Raw genomic sequence first — 24,733 nt, 5'->3', positions numbered from 1 at the left:
GTCTCTAACTATGAGTCCGTTTTAAGCTGTATTTGGGAGACGGACTGGCTTATTGGTATTCCTGCAGTGAACCAGGCGTTCCTCATCTTCCTCCTCAGCTGGCTCTCATCTTCATCTCCCTGTTGAGGTCGGTGGAGTTGCACACGCTCGTTTCCAGACAGACGAACTGCGCCTGACTTTTCGTCCAACAGCCCAGATGTTGCTGAGACTGAATGTGCAATGCGCTGCAGGAATTAGCATGCCGACCTGCATGCCGCAGCGTTATTATTCAGCGCAGGTCCGGACGAGATGTTCTGTTCGTCTGGCTGTCTACGGCACGCTGCGTCACTGCCAGCAGACTCCCCATCTTGTTTTCGGGACTTTTTTACGACCGGTCTGATCGATTTGGGCTCAGATTTCAGCCATCTGAACAAACAGGGATGAGCTGAACTTCCTGAAAGCATCTCAGTGCATCAAAAACTGTTTTTTAAGCATCAGCAAGGGCTAAATATTGTTTAACTTTAAACATTTCCATTTTTAAGTCGCTTTTTTGTGTCACCATAAGAAACAGTGTCAATATTTATCTTAAAAGCTTACATTTAACCAGAAATAGGCTAAAAGATAAGGAAGAAAGCCTTATTTTCCTTTTTTCCCTATAAATTTTGCTCCATTTTTATGAATCTTTACTACCTTGAACATTTTTTATATACATTTTTCTGTTTAAAGGAAGTGAATACATGAAAGGAGAGTTTGCATATAAATCAGTCAAAATAGAGACTGAAGATTTCTGTGAAACTCTAATTTGAGATTTTGAAGTAAAGACACGAGTGTTTGTTATATTTTTCTCTAAGTCTGAATCACATGTGAGAAATAAGATTAAAAGCTGGATTGTGTCTGAGTTGATACTCTAAGAAATAAAATTCTACTCTTCAGGGATCAATTACCATCAATTAAAGATATTCTTCTCATATTTCACTTAGTGCCAAATATTAACCATAATACATCGTTGTAATAACTTGAGGAAAATTTATTGCAGCCGCAGCATAAACACATCAGTTTGCTGAATATCTGTCCGTCTTTACAGATAAAATTCACAATTTCACTCATTTCAGTTTCGATTCATCCCATCACAGTACGTCTGTGAGCGGCGTCCAGCAAAGAGAGGTAAACACCGTTTGATGCCGCTAAACCGCGGTCGAGCTGTAAAAAAAAAAAAAAACAGACGCACATGTGAAGAGTCTGAGGCTCACTGGGAGCTTTGAAACATCAGAAACAGATAAATGGTTCCTAAATGTGGCAAAAATGGGCTGAATATCGAAGGTCTGAGGACAAAATTGAGTCTTTTTAGTTGATTTTCAAAGACAGGAGTTGCTGCATTCAGGGGAAGTGTTGGACTGTTGGAAATCAGAGTTTTTATTAGGAAAGGTTTTGGTTAAGGTGGATTTTCACTGAATTGAGTTTTTTCTGCTTTTATTTTGATTTTCTTCATTTAAAACCAACTTTAGCAGCTTTGACTGGCCGGGATTCGAATATAGAACCTTCTTGCTGAGTTTTCTTCATTTCAAACCTTTATCCAAACAACAGAAACAACAAATAAAATGAGTTATTTGTTGAAGTCTAACCCTCTGCACCAGACTTAAGACCTTTATCATCAGTTTTTGGTAGAAAACAAGAGAGAAAAGAGAAAAACGATAATGATACAAATGGAAATTATCCAGTGTGTTTTAATTTATTATTGATTTATTACTAATTGTGATAAATCTAGATGCAGAATCCACCCTCTTGATAAGCATTCGCTCAATAAAACAGTTTTTCCCAATGTTAACTTTAAATTCAAACTTCAGATTCAGCAGCCGGCTTCCTTCACGTGGATCAGCGTAGTGCGGTTGGTTCTGACTCGCTCCGATATCTGTTTCAGAAAACCACTCTGCACCCCCAGATGTGACCGGCTACACCAACAACACGGCCAACACCACCGCAGACGGGATCCAGGTGGAGCGGGCCCCACCTGGCGGCGGCGGCTCCGCGGCCCAGAGGCAGACGCCCAAATATGGAAACGCCGAGCTGATGGAGACCGGAGACGGTGAGGAGCAAAAACCTGCATGTTGTTCATTATTTTTCTTTAAAAACTCTGACACACTGGAGTGGTTTGTCTTTCTTGTGAGTCCTTTTAGAAATGTTTAAACTGAAATGAAATGATTTAGAATCATAAAAATGAAATAAAGAGAGAAACCCTAAGCTGGATTTTATCTGGTAACAATCAGATAATTACCAGATTTCTCTACATTTCTTTCAGGCTTTTAATCTCCAGCTGTAGAAAATCATTATAGACTCTTACTAACTTGTCATTTCACCTTATTGAGGTTGATAAACATTTCGGGAATAAAGAATAAGTCTGGAGTCTGAGTGAGGAGTTTTTAGTTTGTTTTTTAACTTCATATAAAAATCCATGGTGTAAAAATAGGAGAAGCTTTTTTCTAGTGTGAAGAAAATCTGTTTGTTAATTTAATCGTGTTTGGGGAGATAAAACATTTTTAAAACTACATTAGCATTGTTTTGCAGAACAGGATTAGGGCCCCTGGGGAAAAGGGAGAATTCTGACTTTAATCTCAGAATTATGATTTAAAATCTCAGAATAATGACTTTAAACCTCAGAATTTTGACATTATTCTCAGAACTGTGATTTTAAATTTGATAATTGTGACTTTAATATCAGAATTTGGCTTGAATTATGACATTAAATCTCAGAGTTATGACTTTATTTTCAGAGTTATGACTCTAATCTCAGAATTATAAGTTTTTAGTTTTAAATCTCTAACTGCTTCTTGTTTTCTTTTTTTGTTGTTTCCAGGAGTAGCAACATCAGGTTGTTAATCATGTGATTCTTGTGATGCAAAAAAGAGTTTCTATTGAAGTTTTGCAAAATAAATTTAAAAAAACCAAGACTTTTGATCAACTATTTTTTTCCAAAGCTGTCAGTTGTTTCCATTCAGCAAATTTACTTTCAAAATGACAAATTGCGTAGTTCTGTGGCCAATAGAAACACATCTGCAGCCTCAGCCTTTAATCTCATTTTGATCCTTCGGTTGTTCTGCTTCGTTTATGGTTTGAGGTAAAGCTTCAGGAAATCCCAGATTAAACCTCAGATTAAACCTGTTTTTGCTCTGCAGGCGTTCCAGTCAGCAGCAGAGTTTCAGCCAAGATCCAACAACTGGTCAACACCCTGAAGAGACCCAAACGGCCGCCGCTGAGGGAGTTCTTCGTCGATGACTTTGAGGAGCTTCTGGAGGGTAAAAAGCTTCCCTTTATTTTAAAGAAAATACTTCAAATTCCCATAAATCTAGTCCCAGATTGGGATTTACTGCCGTTTTTCTTTCAGCTTGTTTTACAACCAGCATTTTTTCACCTCATGAAGCTGAAAAATACTTAATTCAGACAAAATCGCCACATTCCCTCGACAACGCCGAGCCACGCTGATGAATATTTTCTTCTTTTTTTAAGAAGCTGCAGAAACAGAAGTTAATTCATAATTTAAGCATGAATAGTAAATGTGCGTTGTTAAAATTCATCACCGTGGATGAAACGTGTTGTTTTTACTAAAATGCTCAGAGTTTCCACTTGGAAGGCCTTAAAAAGCAGGTTAGTTTGTTCATGGTGGATGATTTTTTTATTGCTTTTAACAGCTAAAATGTTATGAACAGGCACAAAAGGTGCTGCTAAATTTTATGAGAATGCAGTTTAATTTGACACAATCAAAGCTCCACCAACACATTGTGGTTGTGTTTAGTTACAGATGGTAGAATCTCTGTCAGCTGACAAAGGACGTCAGGGACTAATTGGATTGGATACGTTTGTTTTAGAGAAATGAGGAGGAGAATCATATAAAAGTCTAAACAGCTACAAGTACCAAGATGATTGGTGGAAACATCTGAACAGGAGCTGTACAAGATACACTGCAAAAACACAATGTCTTACCAACTATTGCAAATTTCTTAGTACACTTTAAATAAGACAAAAATAACTTACAAAAGTAACTTCTCAGCAAGAAGTATGAGCTTGTTTTAAGGTAGTAATTCCTTAAAATTGATCAAAAATTACTAGTTTCACTGTCAAATTGTTTCACTAAAACATTTCTTGTTACAAGTAAAATAATCTGCTAATTGAGCTAGTACTTTTTCATCATTAGAAAGAATTTATTATTTTAAATCAAGCTCATATTTCTTACTGATAAGTCATTTATAAGTCAAATTTATCTTATTTTAAGCGTACTATAATATTTGCACTAGAAATAGACCAAATTACCTGGTAAGTTTTTGTGTTTTTGCAGTGTATGTAAACATATTCCTTATTAAAGTTACAAACTGCAGCCTTAATGAAAACACCACATTTACGAAAAAGTCTTTTTAGCAGAAAATAGCCGAAGATTTGCACACGTCATCAACAGATCTAAATCGTACGATCCAGTGACCTCACCCCTCTTCTTCTTCTTCTGATGTTTTTTCCTCTCCTCTGCAGTCCAGCAGCCAGACCCCAACCTTCCCAAAGCCGAGGGAGCGCAGATGGCGGCCATGCGTGGCGAGCAGCTGGGCGTGGTGACCAACTGGCCGCCGTCTCTGGAGGCGGCGCTGCAGCGGTGGGGCACCATCTCCCCGAAGGCGCCGTGTCTGACCACCATGGACACCAACGGCAAGCCGCTCTACGTTCTCACCTACGGTAGGAAGGTTTTCCGAAGTGGGAAAATTATCCACAAAAAGCAGCATTTCTATTCCCACGTGATCCTGTGCAAAATGTTACCAAGTTTTTTTTAGTTTCTAGGCTAAATATCTTAGTACACTTGAAATAATACAAAACTAACTTACAAATCAATCAATCATGTTTATATGTATAACATATTTCAGCAACAAAGCCGTTCAAAGTGCTTTATATCATAAAAACACAAAAATTCAAGGGCACAGCCAACAACTGAAACATAAAATTTTTCCACGTGCCGTCATTACACATAAAAATGTTGATTAGTGTTTCATTAATTATGGTACAAAGGCAACTCTAAACAGGTGGGATTATAATCCAGACTTTTAAAATAAATTCTGTTTCAGGTGTTTGTGTCTGAATGTTGCTTTTGTTGCTTCAGCAAGAAGTTTGAGCTTTAATAATTCAATAATTTCTCAATATTGATCAAAAAGCACTAGTTCCATTGGCACATTATTTTTCTCATAAGAAGACATTTTTCCCATGTTATAAGTGAAATAATCTGGCAATGGGACTAGTACCTTTTCATCAATTTAAAGGAATTATTGGCTCCTATATCTTAAATTGTAAGATAGTTTTGTCTTATTTCAACTGATCTAAGATATTTGCAGTAGAATCTAGACTACAAATATTCAGTAAGATTTTGTGTTTTTGCAGTGCATGATCCAATTCTTCCTCAAGGTTGTTGTGTGGAGAGAAAAATGCTAAAAACAATTAAGTTTTACGCCGAGAGCTGATTAACTGAAGCACCAAACAATGCCTAGCGCCCGCTGTGGGAGCATAATTCCCCTAATGGCAGCCAAGCAGAGCACTAAGCACATTAGCAACCTGTGAAAAAGATGTTTTAAAGAGTGCAGAAGGAGGGAGCGTTTGATTATTATTTATTTTTATTTCTTTTGTTTGTATTTCTCTCCCGAAGGTCCAGGTTCTCAGAGTTTCCTTTAAATCAATTGCAAAGTGAATCATTCAAATAAAAACTTTTTTACAGCCTCTGCAGCAATGAGGGAATTGCATCTCACTTCAGACTGTAACTCACTTTTTAGCAGATTATAGTTGATAGTTTTAAAACTGACTGTTCCCATGAAATTCGGGTCAGAAACTGAAAAAATGCATCTGATGGAGCAATAAATAAATAAATAAATAGATTTAAAGCAACTTTTGCTCCACTTCAAGGCATCAGAGTAAAAAAGGTTAATTCCACTTGTACAACATGGCCTAAATATGCCATCCAGTTTGGAATAAAGTAATTTAAAGTGATATGAATATATATCAACTATCTCACACAGTTCCAGCTTTCCAGATTAATTTGCTCCGGCTGAACCGCATTACGGTCTTCTCTCAGGTTTGAGTTTCTTTGTTCTGCAGCCGGAGCCTGGAGATTGATTAGAGAAGCTAACAGCAGCAGAGAAAACGGCGTAAATAAGGAGATTTAGCTGCTGTGAACAGGGCCGCAGGTCCTCATGAATTTAGAGCCAAACGTCCCGCTGAGCAGCCGAGTGAATGAAATGATCCTCAGACACATCGCAGCGAAAGCAAAGATTATCACACAGAGACGCACCTGAAAGGAGAACAAGGTGAAATGTTTCTTTAAAAAAACGCCTCGGACGTTAGATTAGTTAAGGAGTGAATTTGTGTCTTAAAAGCTTTGTCAGCTTGGTTGCTGGAATGACAACAATTTAATTGTTTTATTCCATGTTTTTAAATGTGGCCTGCAAGATTCCTGAAGACTTCATTTTTTTTCTTGGAACTAAACATATATAAACAATTTTTTATGTGCAATTAACAAACTATAACATCATAATTTATTCTCTTGAGCTCTGTTAAATAGCAATAATAATAGACATTAGTTCCACTAACACTAAAGTGATATACCAACATAATGTTTAGCAGAAGCTAAAGCGCAATAACAACATGGTATTTAGGAAAAGCTAATGCTTAAGTGCTATATCAACACAGTATTTAGTGGAAGCTAAAGTTAAAGTGCTTTTTAATATTGTATTTCTGCTAAATACAGTGATAGATAACACTGTATTTAGCAGAAGCTAATGCTAATGCACAAGACCAGCATAGTATTTAGCAAAGGGTAATGCTACAGTGCAATACCAGCTAACTGGTATTTAGTGGAAGCTAACGCTAAACTACGAGACCAAAACGATGAAAGTGAAAGTGCTATACTAACATAGTATTTAGCAGAAGCTAACGCTACAGTCCAATACTAAAAGTTTTAGCTGAAGTTAACATTAAAGTGCTATATCAACATAATATTTAGCAGAAGCTAAAGCGCAATAACAGTATGGTATTTACCAAAAGCTAATGCTAAATGGAAGCTAAAGTTCAACTTCTGCACCAACATAATACACCGTGTTCCAAATTATTATGCACATTGGATTTAAGTGTCATGAAGATTAAACATTTTTTTTGTGCTATTAAATTTCTAGATGGTTTTGTGTGTCAGGGCTCTTTGAATCACTATAATTCATTTCAGAGAGCTGGTTGATTAGTTTGTCTGGTGAGCTCAATTAAAGGAAATCTACTAAAGAAGGATGTTCCACGTTATTAAGCAGGTCACAGGTTTCAAGCAATATGGGAAAGAGAAAGAATCTCTGCTGATGAAAATCATCAGATAGTGTAGTGACGTATGACAAGGTATGAAAACATTAGATATTTAACAAAAACTGAAGCGTTATTGTACTGTGAAGAGATTTGTGGCTGATTCAGAACAAAGATGGTTTTACAGATAAAAGCAGAATGAGGAAAGTTTCTGTTAGACACATTCATCAGATTAAGAGAGCAGCTGTTAAAATGTCCTTACAAAGCAGCAAACAGTTATTTGAAGCTCCTGGAGCCTCTGGAACCTCAAGGTGGAGGATCCTCCAGAGGCTTGCGGTGCACGAACCTACTATTGGGCCCCTAACCAGAGCTCACAAGCAGAACCGGTCCCAGTGGGCCCAGCCGGACATGAAGATTAATTTTTAAACAGTCTTGTTCACTGATGACTGCTGTGCAACCCTGGATGGTCCAGATGGACGCAGTAGTGGATTGGTGGTGGATGGTCACCACGTCCCAACACAGCTGTGACGTCAGCAAGGAGGTGGTGGAGTCATGCTGTGGGCCGAAATCATGGGGAGAGAGAGAGAGAGAGAGCTGGTCGGCCCCTTCAGAGTCCATGAAGGTGTGAAAATGACATCAGCAAAGTATATGGACTTTCTGACTGATCACTTTCTTTCATGGTTCAAAAAGAAGAGCCGAACCTTCAGTAGCAAAATCATCTCCATGCATGACAATGCACCATCTCATGCTGCAAGGAATACCACTGTGTCATTGGCTGCTATGGAAATGAAAGAGGAGAAACTCATGGTGTAGTCACCATCCTCCTCTGACCTCAAGCAAGCAGCAGTTCAGGTTGTGTGTGACTGATGTCAGTGATGTGAGAGGCGTTTGCCTGCTGTACATGATGAGACGATATGAGCGTTCACCAGACTGTGAAATGTCTCCAGCCTGCGTTCAGGACTCGACCACAGGAGACAGAAACACGGTGAGATTTCAGCAGGTGTGTGTGTGTGTGTGTGTGTGTGCTGAATCTAAATCTCATCTTCTCTCTTTCCTCTCTATCTCTGATTCCTGTCGTGTCTCGCCTTTGATGTCGGCCCACAAAGACAAACTTGTTTTGTTTCCTTCCTGCCGAGCCGTCCTTCGCCCCCAGAGAACGGAGGGAATTCATGATGCCCACTTCTTCATCCCGCAGCTCATCCACGCTGCACTGCTGATAACCTCTCATAGCAGCCAGCAGAGAAACACACTTTGATTCATGATAGGAAAAGTTTTCACACAGTTAGGAATTTCTCTGGGAGATTTAAATATACCAAGATATCAACTCCAAAATATAAGGAGGAATTTTGAAACCTTCTTCTGTTAGTCACAAATGATCATCTTTATCTGCTCTGGAGGAAAAACAGATGCTTGGTCATGTCAGAAAATGCTGAGTCACTTCTAGCCATGACTTAGACAGATGAAAGAAACATTTAACGTGCAAAAACTCCAAGAGGCAGAATCGTCTGGTGACAACGCAGGAAGATCTGTGTGTTTTCAGTAATTCATGTAAAGATGTGATAAAATAAAGAGTTCGAACTTCTGGTAGGAAAATAAAACTAAGGAAAAGGACAACTGAAAAAAATAACAATGTTTTCCTTAGATTTCTGACTTTAAAACTCAGATTTCTGACTTTAATCTCAGAATTTGTTTCCAGTGGCCCTAATGCTCCGCAGGAGTGCGATAGTTAACGCCTTGATGAACACACCGGCTGATTGTAGTCAAAAATTCCCAAAATGTTTTGGTAGAAACCAAACATATGTAGGAAGTAGGAGGAAGTTTGAGTCTCACATTTTCAGAACGTTGTTTCATCGTGACATCGTAGTCTGGGCGAGATTCATCATTTATCCAGGATAAAACAACCCAGATTATTTCCTCTAAACTGTAGTGTTTGACAGAGTTTGCCTTTATTTTTGTTTGCTTTGCGGCGCGTTAGCGGTAAATCTGGAGGGAAATGGAATCAACCGAACAGGAAAGCTTTTCCATCTTGTTTTGCCTCCGTTAATAATTCAGACATGAAAACACGGCGATTTACGTCCACGTCTGCCTTGAATCTCCAAGATCTCATTATCTTCTATTCATTAGTTCTGACAAACACTTGGAAGAAAGAAAGAAAATCAGTATTTCACGCTGGATTGCACATGCATAATGATATCAGTGTAACAGTTTGAATTGAGGCATAAAAAGGGAGCGGATGGAACTGATTCCTTTGTTTTGGGTTACAGCATTAATGAACAGAGCTGGCAGGCATAATGAAACTGATCAGAAAGATTTGACAGTGTTTATTGGCTTCATGTAGCTCTGAGGGATTTTTAAAGTGACTTGCACCTTTTTCCAGATGGAAAAACTTATTTTTTTTATGCATTTTCCTCCTGAAGAGGTGAAAGGTTGATCTGTGTCACTTAAACATCTGTAACAAATCCCTCCTCTGGCCTTCATCTCTTCTTCTGGTGTGTTGTGGGTTTTCAGTTTGACTGCAGAGCTTCTCTGTACACGGCTGTAATTAAAAAAGCCTGTTGAGTTTATTTCACATTGAGAGATCTGTGATCATTTTTAAACCATTCCTCCCTCAAGACGCAGCATCTGATTGATCAAACGCTTTTACACAACCGGGATCGTCTCTGTTCTGCAGGATCTTGGCTGTGGGGAGTAATGATGTCATAAAAGCTGTTACTCAAACACCAACACAAATGTCCAAAGTCTGTATTGTGTGCAATCCAACACAATACAAATAAAAACTTTTAGTCAAGGTAAAATTTTAACCAACATATTGGAAAATGTAAAGTACAACACAAAGTATTTGGCTTTTTATAACCAAGCTGTTATAATAAGAGACGTTTCTGAAAAGTTGCCTAAATCAGCTTTTAATTTGAAAGAAAGTGATTCAAATCTTATTCTTATAATTTAGTAAATTTGTTCTATTAAGCCCGAAAGAATTTCATTAAAAAACAAACTGTCTTCAATCAGAGGTATCTTCAAATTCACTGTAACACAGACTGCTACAGGAGATGACTCCTGTTAATAGCCAACACTATCTGTAGCAACTCTTTGAAGAAATTTAATTAACAACATTTAATTTCCATATTTTTGAATTTGATTTAGTTTCTTTCAATACAAAAATGTTGAATCTGTCTTTTTTCTCCAAAACACAACAAAATCAGACAACTTTATTGGCCTGATTTTATTTTAATCTTCCTATTTTTATTGTTTTGGCCAATAAGTGAATTTGACATGTTGATTTTGGCCCACGTGACAAACGTTTGGACACCCCAGGTGTAAGTAGTTGTAACCTGCTCTGTTTTGATGCGTTTGCAGGTAAACTGTGGTCCAGAAGTGTGAAGGTGGCGTACAACCTGCTGCACAAACTGGGAACCAAACAGGAACCGCTGGTCCGGCCCGGAGACCGGGTGAGTTTAAAGAAACATGTTTGGTTTTCTCCAAACACTACCTGTGAAAACGTCTCAACTCTAATAGGCAAAACTTTGCAAATCTAAAATTGTGCTGCCATGTTGTTTAAATTGGAGGCAAATGCAACACAAATCAGATTTCTTTTCACTGTGGTTTGATTTGCGCCACTGCCATATGTGCAACTAAATCAGATTTGTATCGGATAGTTTTCAAAGCGTCGGCAGTTTGAACCGTCATGTCGCATTTTCTTCTTTTTGTTTATTTCATTTAGTTACAGTTTAAAATTAACATGTTACATGTTGGCATAAACAAAAGTTTTGAACCAAACTGAGTAGTTTGAAGAAAAAAAGTCTGTTTTCCCCTTCAGACTAAATATTTTTGCTTTGATTCTGTTAAAAATATCTCAGTACATTAGAAGTAAACTTCAGTAAGGTATAGAAGTCAACAATTCCTTAATATTGATGAAAAGCTACTATTTTCACTAATTACTGTTATAAATGAAAAATAATCTCAGTGGAATTAGGACTTTTTCTTCAATATTAAGGAATTATTTGCTTCAAACAATCTCCGATGTCTTGTTGAAAGGTTACTTGTTAGTTTTGTTTTATTTGATGTGTTATTTGCACTAGAAACTAGACAAAAATACTTGGTGAGATTTTGTGTTTTTGCAGTTTCTCCACCTGCTTCAAGCTGCAGTCAAACAGCAGCTGAATGCAAATCATATCCAGATCTTTTCACCCCCCAAAATTCCAGTTTGTTTGTCTTACATATGTGAAAGTAAATTGGATTTGCTTTTGATAGTTTTTTGCAGTCTGAACGGTTGTGACGCAGTTTTTACGACTTTTACATTATTGACGTCATAATTCTGCACCAGAAGAAGACAGTGTTTACTTTTTATCGGATTCCTTCGTCTTTTTATGATCATGTGACGATACCGCTGGCTCCCGTTGCGCAACAACTTTAAAATCCATCCATAGATGGCGCCGTTCATTATTATTTCCATAAACAGGAAGTGAGACATTGATTTCCTACGCATGTGAGTCGCTTTGAGTTTGTGAACCGTTCAACAGAAGTCTGATTACGATCAAGTTTAATTAGCAGTATGAACGACCGTGAATCAAGATCTGCTGTGCGAGTATGAAAGTCAGGGGTGTTCAAAGTGTGGCTCGGGGGCCATTTGTGGCCCTTAGACTGATTTTGGGAGGCCCTTGATAAGGGTTACATTCTAATTGGCTCTAAAACAACAAACAGATGATTAGCAGCAGATAACTGATGCTGTTAGTTATCGGTTTGAATTAATCCCAAACACCAGACCTCATCGTTTCCTCCAGATTTAGACAAATCCCAGTGCAGCTGGGCTGAATTTATGATTTTTATCTGATGTCGTCGCTCAGACTGTTTAATTTAACGCAGCACACGGCCGTGTGAGAACTTCCTCTCTCTGTCCCGTTGTGGACGTGTGAACCCTTCGCTCAGGACATTAAAAGAAATTCAAACTGAAACGGAAAACGCCTCAGCTGCAGCCCTGCTGCGTGTTTCTGATGTCATGTGACGCCCCGAGTGTCTACGCTGCTTCGCTTTCATCTTTATTTTAAGTTTGATCTGGAGCTCAGCTGGAACATGAGTCAAGGCTGACACAATGCTGGGTAACTCAGCACTGGTTTAATTATGACTCCTCTGCGTTTTCCCCCTCCTGCTCTGTGGGAATTACAGACCAGCCTTTGTTAGCTTGAAGACGCTGCACTCTTCAAGGATAAATTAGTTTTAAGGCAAAATGTTTAAAGGCAGATTCAATTACCCTGAGAGTTGATTATGGACTTTTTATCTGAAAATGGCTGAATTTTAAATTGTTACTGCAGGTTATTTAACTTTATGTAATTCTCCATTTGTATGATTGAAGGTGTTTAATTCAGACTCATCTGATTTTGCAATTCTCTTATCACTGAAGTTTGTGTAAAATCTTCACATTTTTTGTTCTACTGCAAAATTGTGAGTCTGTTGCAGATGTTCAGCAAAAATGGTCAAAAACTTTGGGTTTAAATGATGCTAACTCCCACCTGCAGGTGGCAGTATTTCTTACTGCTAACATACTGCTGCCTCCACATTACTTAATATGACCAGTAAAAAAAGTCACATTTATCGTAAAAGGCAAGCGTAAACGAGAAAATTTGTGATTTAGATTACAAATAAATTACAAAAACATTTTGGAGGAACTTAAATAATTTACACATTTTCCGCATTTAAGAACTAAAAAAAAATTCTGGTGAATTATTTCTTTTTTTATCTGCACAACAGTGAATAAAGCAGATTTTTTCCCCCATTTGTCTTTAAAGTCACTTAAATTTTATGGTTAATTTTCCATTTTTTAAGTCTACAAATATTTTTAGAAAATAAGACTTTTCTTTACAAATTTTGCTTCTTTTAGCCAAATATACTGGATGGGTGTGCCTAAAATTTGCTCAATTTTACCATGAGATAAAAGTAAAAGGAAAAAAATTAAGAAAAACTTACTTAAAATGTTCAGTTTAAGAAGATACAAACTTTATATAAATATAAAATTACGAAAAGTGTTTCTAGGGCGACGTTTGTGCCATTCTTGAATTGAAGTCAGTCCATGAAAAATTCATCCACCAGAGGCCCACGCGCCGCATGTTGGACATCCCTGATATAAGTTATTAAAACTTCAGAGAATTATTTTGGGACCAACAGAGCACAAAGCTGAGAAATACAATAATCACATTCCAGTGATTCTTCTGCTAAAGAAGAAAACTAATAACTAAAAATCTCATTTTTCAATTTGATAAAGTATCAATTAATAATATAGTAATATTTTCAGTCAGATTCACAGTGAAAAGACGAATAAACCAGTTATCCTTAAGATTGGTTTCTGTTGTTTCATTTTGCTGCAACACATTTTATATGAATAAATTATAAACCAAACAACCAATCAGAGGCTCTTAAAACATCTTTATTTTCTGCGTCTGATGCGTCCTCTCTGAGCAATTATCTGCAGATGAATCCTGAGCGGCTCAACGCATCAATATCTGTTAACGCATCATTACAAGGCAGCTGCACTTAGCTTATAGCACACAGAACATATCTACTGTAGTAATGTGCATAAAAGCTATTTAACAGCACTTCACTGGGACTTACTGGTAATGTCACAGCAGGCAACTGGAGCTGAACTGGATCCAATAAGGCAGAGATAACATGGTGCAGGAGCATGTTAGCTGCTGATAAGTTCATGTCCTGTGTGCTTGATACACATGGAGACTTATCTTAATGGAAGTAAAAACATTTGCAATCAATAAAATCCTGCAGTAAAAGGTATTTAACAAGCTTACGGGTCAGGAAGAGAGCAGATCTGAGCACAAGTGAAGAAGCATTTACAACAAAAAACAAAAAAAAAATAACTTGTGGCATCTTATGGAAGAAAAATAAACTTTTTGGCATCATGGCCAAGTTGAAACTATTCTTTTTAGCAAAAAACAAAACAAAACATTTTTTAGTAAAAAGTAACGTCTTTTTAGCTAGATTTTTTTTGCTACATTACTAAAGATTTTTTTTGAGAAAAATTATTTTAAAAAGTCTTATTCTTTAATAAATGTTTTTTATTTTATTTTATTTTTTTACCAGCTAAATAAACAACAAACTCAACACACAACGTTTTAATGAAATAAGCTAACCAGTCGTATTTCTGTAGACGACAGCAAACCAAAACTGATTTAAGCGAAATGTTACAGAAATAAAAAAGAGACAAAGAGGTGTTAGCGGGACGTTTTCAGTTTTTATTTTTTCTTATTAGAAAAACAAAAGTCCGGTCCGGTTTTGTCCCAAATTCATTCTTTCCCAGTATAGTCACGCTCATATGTGCAACTAGTTCGACTTTCTTTCCTTCCGAACCTCATTTTTGTGACACTAATTTTTCTTTGTGTCTGTAGGTGGCGCTGGTCTTCCCCAACAACGACCCCGGCGCCTTCATGACGGCTTTTTACGGCTGTTTGCTGGCGGAGGTCGTCCCCGTGCCGATAGAGGTACCGCTGACCAGGAAGGTGAGAATTCATCATGGACCTTCAAAACAGAAGACATGAATTATTATTTAGTAAATATGCTTTCAAAGTTAAGTGGAACGACCAACGACCAAAATGACAATAATTCATATAAGTACCAAAATAATAATAAAATCGGGCAAAATAAATTTTTTCCAAATCAGTTTCTTTCAATATAAAACTTAAGTGACTTTAATAAAAGCTGCAGGTGTGTGTCAGTGTCTGGTGAATTTTTGATTAAAACATGTTTGCTTTTTATTTATTGGGTAGAAAATCCAGACGTTTTACTCGAGAGAGTAAAAATACTCCTAAAAGTAACTTTTCTCAAAAGAAGTAAATGTAATTAAGTAAACATAACTAGTTAATATCCAACTCTGAGAATTAAGAATGCTTTACGGTAAGTAACATAAAATACTGTGCAGTAATCAGAAATAGCATAATTTGATCCCAACGCATGTGCAATGAGTAGAATAAAATGAAGGCGTGTCGTGAAGCGGATCACCTTCATCAGATCGTCAGCAGGAGTCTTCATCAGCCCTGATGATGTTTCATTCTGCTGCCTTCGCAGGACGCCGGCAGTCAGCAGATCGGCTTCCTGTTGGGGAGCTGCGGCGTTACCGTGGCGCTGACCAGCGACGCCTGCCATAAGGGATTACCCAAAACCCCCACCGGAGAGATCCCGCAGTTCAAAGGTCAAACACCCAAACCCCTTCTCCACTCTGACACTTCTGGCTAAACAAGCATGATACCTGAACAGGATCCATATTTGGTTTTTATAACACCTGGGATGTTGACGCATTGTTAGGAAGCATGCCCATATTAGGAAATGTTGCAAAGTTAACGAAAACTGACTTGTATTGTGATTTTCTAGCTTAATAATTGTTTTAAAATTTTACTGTTTTTAAAAATTTGTACAGAAAAAAAGAACAGCTATTTTTCAATTGGGAACCGCCAGGGGGCGCTATTTTATGTGTTTATTTTGCTTATTTAAGGTTTGCCATTCTTTTTCCTGGAGTCCACACTACAGACATTACAATAAAATTTTACTTTTACAAATATATTTTAAAAAAAAGACATATTGATAGATAAATTTATTCTAATAAATTTTAAAATCTTACAAACATTACAAAAATATATTAAAACGTTCCAAAACGTTGGAGCAAAGATGAAAAAAAAGCTCAATTAAAAAATATATAATCCATAAAATTTTTAAATCATAAGTTTTATATTAGCTTTTAAAATAAAATATAACTTCTTCTGTAATAAATATTATAAAATGTGTTAAAATACCTTATTGAAATGTTATTCTTTCTGATTGGCTGTCAAATTTATCAAAACTGTGGAGACAAAATAAAATTGGATGTGATTAGTATAAAATATTACACATTTTCTTAGAATCAAAAGACATGAAATGTCGTGAAAAATGTTATTATTAGGTAAGATATTACGACATGGATATAAGATTTATTAAGAAATTTTGAATTAGAATAAAATTTTTCATGACAAAACCGACTAAAATCACAAGATATGAAGCAGAATTTATGAAAGTAATAACTATTAAATAGTGGAAAAAAACGTTCAAAATGTAAATGTTTCTTTACATATTTTATAAAAATCCAAACATCTAAGTTATTTTTGGATACTTCAATTTGAACTAGTTCAGATTAGGAGTCATGAGCTATACAGATATAGATTAATTTATTTAAAATTAATAACATTTTTAATTTACTGCCCCTGTAAACTGGTTGCTATGAATGATTGAAGTGGAAAAACGTCAACAGAGCGCTGGAACGTCAGAGCGGAGCCAGATAACAAATCTGAATAGAAAACAAGGAGCTAATGCAGGAGGATGTCTTATTATCTGGCAGCATTTCTTTTACAGGCTAATTATAAACAGTTTATTTCTACTATCTGTTTCTAGTAATGGGGTGTTCAATTACCTCCTGGAAATGGGAATTCCAGCACTCTAAAGCCTGGAAAACCTGTAATTAAGACTCTATAAGGGAATTTTCTGCTAAAGTTAAGAGAAAAATGAAAACTTTGATGGGTAACTATTGTCAAAAATGACAAAAATTATTTAATTCTGCAGTAATTCCTAAAATGTTGACTTCAGCAAGAAAAAAAACGCATCATCTGTCCGATTTAAAGTGTTTTAATTGTGTAAATAAACTAAACTAAAACAGGGGTGTCAAATTGTGGCCATTTGTGGCCCTGGATTGTTTTTGGTTTTTTGTGGCCCCCTTTACAAGAATTTGTAAAGAATTTCATCAGAAAACGGAGCGTCTTCAGCCAGAGGTCTCTTCACATTTGCCGTAACACAGACTGCTACAGGAAGTTTGTCCTGCCAAAAGGCATCAATATATACAGTAACTCTTTGAAGGACTTGAGTTAATATGAGCAACATCAAAATCTATTTTCCCTTTGGGATCAATAAAGTATTTTTGAATTTGAAGATTAAAATGATTTTACTATAGAAAATCATTTTAAAGAGTTCTACAAAAAACAACTAAATTAGACAACTTTAATTGCTTGATTTTGTTTTAATCTTTATATAATTGCTTTTTTTGGCCCATAAGTAAATTTGACTTGTCGATTTTGGCTCACATGATAAAAAGTTTGGACGCCTCTGAGCTAAAATAACCTGACGGAGCAGAAATCAAACGTTTATGCAGGTGGATTTCCACTTCCAGGTGATGCAGATCGATAGAAAAACAAACGTCAGCTCATAAGACAGGATAAAGGAGAGGAATCTCTCTGTTATAAACAACCTCGGTTTGCTTTGCAGTAATGGATTTATAAATAGAAACATGATGCCAGCAGATTTAGGATTTGCTCATTAAAGCAAAGTGCTTCTCATATCGATCAGCCTAAAGCTCCTCTCAGTCGCACGGCTGCTGCTTTCCTCCATTTCTCTTCCATCTGCAGTAATTCAGACATTAGCACGACTCAAACTCTCAGTTTATTTTCAGTATTTGACACCCAGGCAACATTTCCACACCGACTGAGCAGCACATGATTCTTTTAGCAGCTGAAGAAAAACCTGAAGACTTAAAGACAAAATTCACTTTTCCCACGTTTTTGAACTCACAAAAGCTTCTAAAAACAGGGACAGTTCATAAAAACAAACACCCAGCCTTTTCTGGTTAATGTTTTTGATGTCTTTCACTCAAAAACACAAAATACTACCAAGTATTGGTACAAACATCTTGGTGCACTTGAAATAAGTCTAAACTAATGTACAAGTAACATTTTTAGCAAGATATAGGAGCTTGTTTTGAGTAAATAATTCCTTAATATTGATGAAAAAGTTCTTGTTCTATTGAAAGATTATTTCATTTATAACAAGACATTCCCCCCATGTTATAAGTAAAATAATCTGCCATCTCTTTCATCAATATTAAGAAATTATTACCTTCAAACAAATTCTTATGATGCTGAAGGTTTCTGGCCTTGCCTCATTTCAAGTAAGATATTTGCACTAGAAACTGGTGAGATTTTGTGTTTTTGCAGTAAGAAACTTCTCTATTGTTGAATCACATTCGACGGGCGCTGCTCCGTTACTTAGCAACCCCACCTGAGCCCAGTCCCGTTACCTAGCAACCTGAGCTGAGCTGAGCTCCAGCACATTTGGTCACCTGGTCTTACTGCTGTAAGGCTGCTGGAAAAGACAAGAGGTTTATTGTTGACTTGCCATCCTGAAACCACTTTCATTATTGTTGGTTGTGCAGGAGCCTCCACTTCTGCTTTTCAAAACTAGTCATCTGTTTGTAGTTTCTTTTTTTCTTTTTTTTTTTTACCTCTGGCCCATCCTAACCTGTTCAAGAAAGCATAATAGGTTATCCTAAATAGATTTCTCCCTGATCTGATGTTGTTGTGTCCAGGTTGGCCCAAGGTTCTGTGGTTCGTGCCGGAGTCCAAACACCTGTCCAAGCCGCCCAGAGATTGGTTCCCCCAGATTAAGGACGCCAACCAGGACACCGCCTACATCGAGGTACGGCGCTTCCTCCTGTCGCGTCAACGTCTTCCTGGAGTAGAGAGACGCCGCTCCTCAGCAGCGCAGTGATTGATTTGATTTTTAAGTGACGTCCTTTTCGGCGGCCGGGTGGTAATTGCGCCGGCGCTGAGGGTGAAATGCCTCCTTGATTGCATTTTGGATCGAATGAGGCTGAAACGGAAACTGATGAAAGGAGAGGAGTGATTGAAAAATGACCTCCTGTTTTCCTGACGGAAGCAACTCTGCAGATAAACCCAGACAGAAGAAAATTACTGCAAGACTTTTGGTTTTTCTGTGGATGAAAAAATATTATTTCAGAAAAATAACATCAGAATGTGATTTATCGCCTTCATAACAGTCTGGTCTGACAGAGTTTTAGACAGCAGAAATCTTATTTTAAAGTAAATCTGATGGATTATTGTGACTCAGCAGCTTTCAGAGAGAGTTTTCGTTTTTATTGTTCAGATCTGTCATTTTTTGTTGTTGTTGTTTGGAGTCCCTGCAGATGAAGAACTGACTGACAGCTAATATTTACTGCTGTGGAGCAAAAATGTTTTCATTCTGGCCAAAACTGAGAAGCAATAAAAAATCAAAATACAGTGATGTAGGTGGTTATGACAATAATATAAAAATGTCTATGAGAAAGTCAGAAGCTGTAAACTTTTTGTTCAGAATTTGACCCTCCCAAATTTAGGAATCGTAGTAAATTTCATTTTTAGCAAATAGAAATGATCACAGGGCAGATTAAAATTAAGAATAGCTACTTTGAAAGTATTACAAGTATTACTGAGAAGCTATTTAAGGCTTTTTAAGATTTACAGATTTGTTTTGCAAAAACTGCACTGCAAAAACGCAACATTTTAGCCTAGTTTCTGATGCAAAGTACATTTGAAATTAGACTAAATTAACTTGCAGATTATTTAATTTGTAATGTGGGAAAAATGTTGTCATAAGTGAAAGCTCCTGTATCTTGCTATAAAGTTATTTGTAAGTTAGTTTTGTTTTATTTCAAGTCTGCTAAGATATTTGCACTGGAAAGTAGATCAAAAATACTTGGTAAGATTTAGTGTTTTTGCTGTGTCTGCTAGTTTCAGAACCTGAAAAGTTTCTTTAAAGTTTCTAAAACTTTTGGGTTATTTTCCTAGAACTTGCAGGTCACTTTTTAAAACTTTGATGCTATGAAACTCAAACGGTGCATTTATTGTGTATGCTGTGTATTTATGTGTATATATATTTATATATTCTAGTTTTTATCTATCAGAATTGTGTTAAATGATGGTTTTAATGTTATGATTATCATCACTTCCTGTCTTTGTGCGTCCAGTACAAGACGTGTAAGGACGGCGGCGTCCTCGGTGTCACGGTAACGAGGACGGCCATGCTCACCCACTGCCAGGCCCTCACACAGTCCTGCTCCTACACAGAAGGTAACACACACACGCACGCACGCACGCACACACACACACACACACACACACACACACACACCTCCACCAGTTTCCTGCAGTGAAATCTGATTCTTTGTTTTTCCTGTTTGCAGCTGAAACCATAGTGAACGTGTTGGACTTCAAGAAGGACGTGGGTCTCTGGCACGCTGTCCTGACTGTAAGGAAAGCTTCTGCCAACCTCTACCGCCTTAAAAGTATTAAAACTGAATGTTACTGTGTAGTTTCTACTCTGTTTAATTGTGTAAGAAAGTAACAAGTCTTGAATTTTGCTTGACTTGTTTTAGTTTTTACAGATAAACTGCCAAGTTCAGTTTCTGATTCCAATAGAGATGATTTTATTTAAATTTGATCAACAATATTATCCAAAATACCAGTCTATCTAAATCTGACTTATTTTTCAAGATGAAGTTTGTATCTTTTACTGGGTAGCGACAAATCGGCACAGTTAGATGTTCCTGCTAGATAAAATTCTTCAAAATTCGTATTTATTTCTTAGGTTGGTAACCTAATTTGAAAATTTATTTTACATTTATTTGTTTTACTTTTTTTTTTTTTATCAATTAAATTATTTTATTTTATTCTAGTTTTAGATTTTTTTATTTTTCTCATGAGAAATATTACACATTTGTAATTTTTACAATAAAATTATTATAAGTTTATATAATTATATTGCAAAACATTTTTCTTACTATAATAAGAATAAAAATAATGTAATAAAATATATAAAAAATAGTTATGTTATTAATTATAATATAATAAAATAAATGTACGTTTATTTTTTCTGTATAATTTATTTAAAAAATAATAATGTGTTAATAACACATTTATGCTTCTGCCTCACTCCTTTCAAACCGTTTTTAAAAATGTTTATCATGGTGTTTGAATGTCTGAAATAAACAAGCAAATAATTATGTGAGTCATAACAAATTTAAAGACACTAGTTGGGGAAAAAAAACTGCAGAAAAATGCAGGAATTATTGCGAAATATCAAATCTAACAGACCAATCAGGGCTGCATTTGTAGATAAATGAATAGTGAAACTCTTTGATTCCTGTTCTCTTCTTCTTCTTCTGGGGTCAGAGTGTGATGAACATGATGCACGTCATCAGTATCCCCTACGCCCTGATGAAGGTCAACCCGTTATCCTGGATCCAGAAAGTCTGTCAGTTCAAAGGTAACCCAGACAGACATGTTTGTCCTGAGTCAATTAGCAGCAAAAAAATGTTCAATTGAGACGTTGCCATGGTGATTCCCTCCTTTTTCGTGAAGTTAGCAACCAGGAGGAAACTGGTCGCTAAATAGTCAGTTAGAATAAACAAAATTATTTCTACACCAGAAAACGTACCGAGAATTTCTTTTTTTTTTTTCTTATTATTTTTGTAACTTTCTTTGTAATTTACCTTAATGTGATTTATTTTCTTCAGTAAAATTAATATTTATTATTTCTAATGGCTCAATGACTTATTGGTTGTGTTTAATTAACAATTAGACTTTGTTCTTGGTCTGAGAGAAACTTTTCAAAATATACAATTTTGTAACATTTTAGTTTATTTTGTATCTGCTGTAGAATGTAAAATACTGCCATAAAAATGATTTATAACAGCAATAAAATATATATAAGAGTGAATTAAAGTTAAAACTTTTTTAAAATCCTTTTGCTGGAAAAGTTGATGATCCCTGAAGAAAATGCATTTTATATCATTTTATTTATTTTTACCAGGATAAAAACCTATTTAGATTAATTAAGAAATAATTTATCTAAATGCTTCCCATATAGATTAATTTAATTTTTTTACACAGTTAAAATTTTTTGATATTGCTACAAGTACTAAAAAGAATAATGATTGCAACAAAATAATAATAAAGGCTATAAATCCTTTTTTAATAAACTTCCTGTCTTGTCTCTGGGCTTTTTTAGTGGAAACTAATGACTTTTAATGTAAAATCATTAATTTGCTCATAAATAACCTTTTAGATGCTGTTTAATGTTTCCTGCAGCGAAGGTGGCCTATGTGAAATCGCGGGACATGCATTGGGCCCTGGTGGCCCACCGGGACCAGCGCGACGTCAACCTCAGCTCCCTGCGGATGCTGGTAGTGGCCGACGGTTCGAATCCCTGTAAGAAAACATTCCCTACTTTTCTGTCGTCTCATATTTGAGCTTTTTATGGGGCGAAAACACCAGTTTTATACCTGGAAATCAGCAAAAACAAAACAAACAAACGAAAAAACCCAGGAAAACCAGATTCCTGCCACTTTTATGTAATTTATGAGGAGGAAGTTTCTGCTGGAGGGGTGTCCAAAACCTTTGTCAAAATCAGCAAGTTAAAAGTCTTTCTATTAATGATAATAGAAAGACTAAAATAAAATCAAACAAATAAAGTTTTCTGATTTTGTTGCTTTTTGTAGAAAAAACGTAAAAATAATTTTTGGACATTTTCTGTATTAAAACAAATGTAGTCTAGTTTTCAAATTTAAATTTAAAAATACTTTATTGGGGCGTGCCGTGGTGGCGTAGCGGTTAGCGTGACCCACATTTGGAGGCCTCAAGTCCTCGACGCGGCTGTCGTGGGTTCGACTCCCGGACCCGGTGACATTTACCGCATGTCTTCCCTCCTCTCCTTCCCCCTTTCCTGTCAGCCTACTTTGTAAAAAGGGACTCTAGAGCCCACAAAAAGACCCCCTAGAGGGGTAAAAAAATAAATAAATACTTTATTAAATGTTGCTCATATTAATTCACATTTTACAAAGAGTTTCTGTCGATCCTGATGACTGTTGGTAGGACAAATGTCCTGTAGCAGTCTGTGTTACAGTGAATTTGAAGAGGCCTCTAACTGAAGACGCTGTTTTCCCAGTACAGTCTCATGAAATTCTTTTAAATTCTTTTGAACTTGATTCAACAAATTTATTTGAGTGACTTTCTTTCAAAATATTCAACATATTTAGCCAAGTTTAATAAATTAAATAAAAACTGATTTAGTCACAGCAAAGTCGACTTTTCAGTAAAAGTCTCGACTTATTACAAACGTTTGGCTATAAAAACACAAATGCTTTGTGTTGTACTTAAAGTTTTCCTTTGTCAGAAAATTTGGGTTTCACCCTGAGTAGAAATAAAAAACGTTTACGATTGTATTAATCTTGAATTGGGAATGATAAATTAAAACGAGCTCAGTAATTTCCATTTGCATCATAATTAATAATTTTTTTCTTTCTACCAAAAGCTGTCGTCAATAACTTCGTTCAGCTAAATTTACCGTGACTCCAGGGGCCAAAAATGGCCCCCGGGCCACACTTTGGACACCCCTGCTCTAACGGAAACATGTTTTGCGTTTTAACTGGATTTATCTGGGTAGAATTGGTTTCTCCTCCTCCCAGTTCAGATGTTTAACTGGGACGAGAATCCCCAGTAACGCTGTCTGTGTCTCAGGGTCGATTTCGTCCTGCGATGCGTTCCTCAACGTCTTCCAGACCAAAGGTCTGAGGCCAGAGGTCGTCTGTCCCTGCGCCAGCTCCCCGGAGGCGCTGACCGTCGCCATCCGCAGGTAAAACATCAAATCTTTTATTTGCTAAATAAATAAGATTTAGAAAGTATTTACAAATCTTTCCTCTCTTTCTCTGTGCTTCAGCGGTTTTACTCTCATAATTTTGTGGATTTAAAACAATATCTGAACCACAAACGATCTTCATGTTTGATGTAATTTACCGCTGTAACACTATTTAACTTTAACTTTGTGTTAGTCAGACATTAAGATATGAAGTTTGAAGCCATAGAAACATTTAAAATTAGAAAGTTAAAGATTAGACGGCATAAAGGAAATTTTACACAATATTCATAGTAAGGATGCAAGTTATCAATTTTAGGAAAAAATATTTTAGAATTAAACATTTAAAGTTGAACTAAAACAAGCTAAAAAGCTACAATTGGACATGAATATCCTCCAGCTGGCTACATGATGGAGTTTTTCTCTTAATTATGGTAAATATTTGTTCGTTTGTTGTGATCAGTAGGAACAGTGAGGTTCCTGCTGTTCTGTTCACTATTGATGAGACAATTTAAAGACTCCAGTCTGTAAAAATGTTGAAGCTCTTTGCGTGTGGTCTGTGAGTGGTCTGTGATCCGCGTGTGGTCTGTGATTCGTCCGTCAGGCCGCTGGAGGAGGGCGCGACCCCGCCGAGCCGCGGCGTTCTGTCCATGCCTGGTCTGAGTCACGGGGTGATCCGGGTCGATTCGGAGGAGAAGCTGTCCGTTCTCACTCTCCAGGATGTTGGTTCTGTGATGCCCGGAGGTAAAACCCGACCCAGTTCACCTCAAATAGCGTCAGAACTTTAAACTTCATGAAGTTATGATGGTGTGAACGATGTCTAGGTGTTATGATTACTGCTCCAAACTGTATTATGTTGCATTTTAGCAACATAAATTGCTAAAATTTATGTTTTAGAAATGTTGATGTGAATACATAAATGATTTGCTTATTTTGGGCCGATTTCACATTTTGACCTGTTGCTGTTCTGAGAGTG

The 24,733-nt window shown here is 36.5% G+C and overlaps 1 protein-coding gene across 4 annotated transcripts in view; it reads left to right on the top strand.

The window, feature by feature from the left end:
* LOC114146246 (disco-interacting protein 2 homolog C) overlaps positions 1-24,733 on the top strand; it is a 164,918-nt gene that overhangs the window by 115,159 nt on the left and 25,026 nt on the right. For all 4 annotated transcript variants that reach the window (XM_028020155.1, XM_028020154.1, XM_028020153.1 and 1 more), the window contains exons 7-19: positions 1,898-2,062; positions 3,150-3,269; positions 4,495-4,692; positions 10,633-10,724; positions 14,667-14,777; positions 15,343-15,466; positions 18,656-18,765; positions 20,093-20,195; positions 20,309-20,373; positions 21,297-21,390; positions 22,215-22,334; positions 23,643-23,757; positions 24,362-24,501. In XM_028020155.1, coding sequence (XP_027875956.1) covers positions 1,898-2,062; positions 3,150-3,269; positions 4,495-4,692; positions 10,633-10,724; positions 14,667-14,777; positions 15,343-15,466; positions 18,656-18,765; positions 20,093-20,195; positions 20,309-20,373; positions 21,297-21,390; positions 22,215-22,334; positions 23,643-23,757; positions 24,362-24,501 — 1,557 coding nt within the window. The remainder of the gene's footprint in view (positions 1-1,897; positions 2,063-3,149; positions 3,270-4,494; positions 4,693-10,632; positions 10,725-14,666; positions 14,778-15,342; positions 15,467-18,655; positions 18,766-20,092; positions 20,196-20,308; positions 20,374-21,296; positions 21,391-22,214; positions 22,335-23,642; positions 23,758-24,361; positions 24,502-24,733) is intronic.

The sequence above is a fragment of the Xiphophorus couchianus genome, chromosome 6 (genome assembly GCF_001444195.1).
Source record: "Xiphophorus couchianus chromosome 6, X_couchianus-1.0, whole genome shotgun sequence".
NCBI lineage: Eukaryota > Metazoa > Chordata > Actinopteri > Cyprinodontiformes > Poeciliidae > Xiphophorus > Xiphophorus couchianus.
The sequence above is the reverse complement of the archived record's forward strand: the minus strand, read 5'-3'. Positions and strand labels throughout refer to the sequence as shown.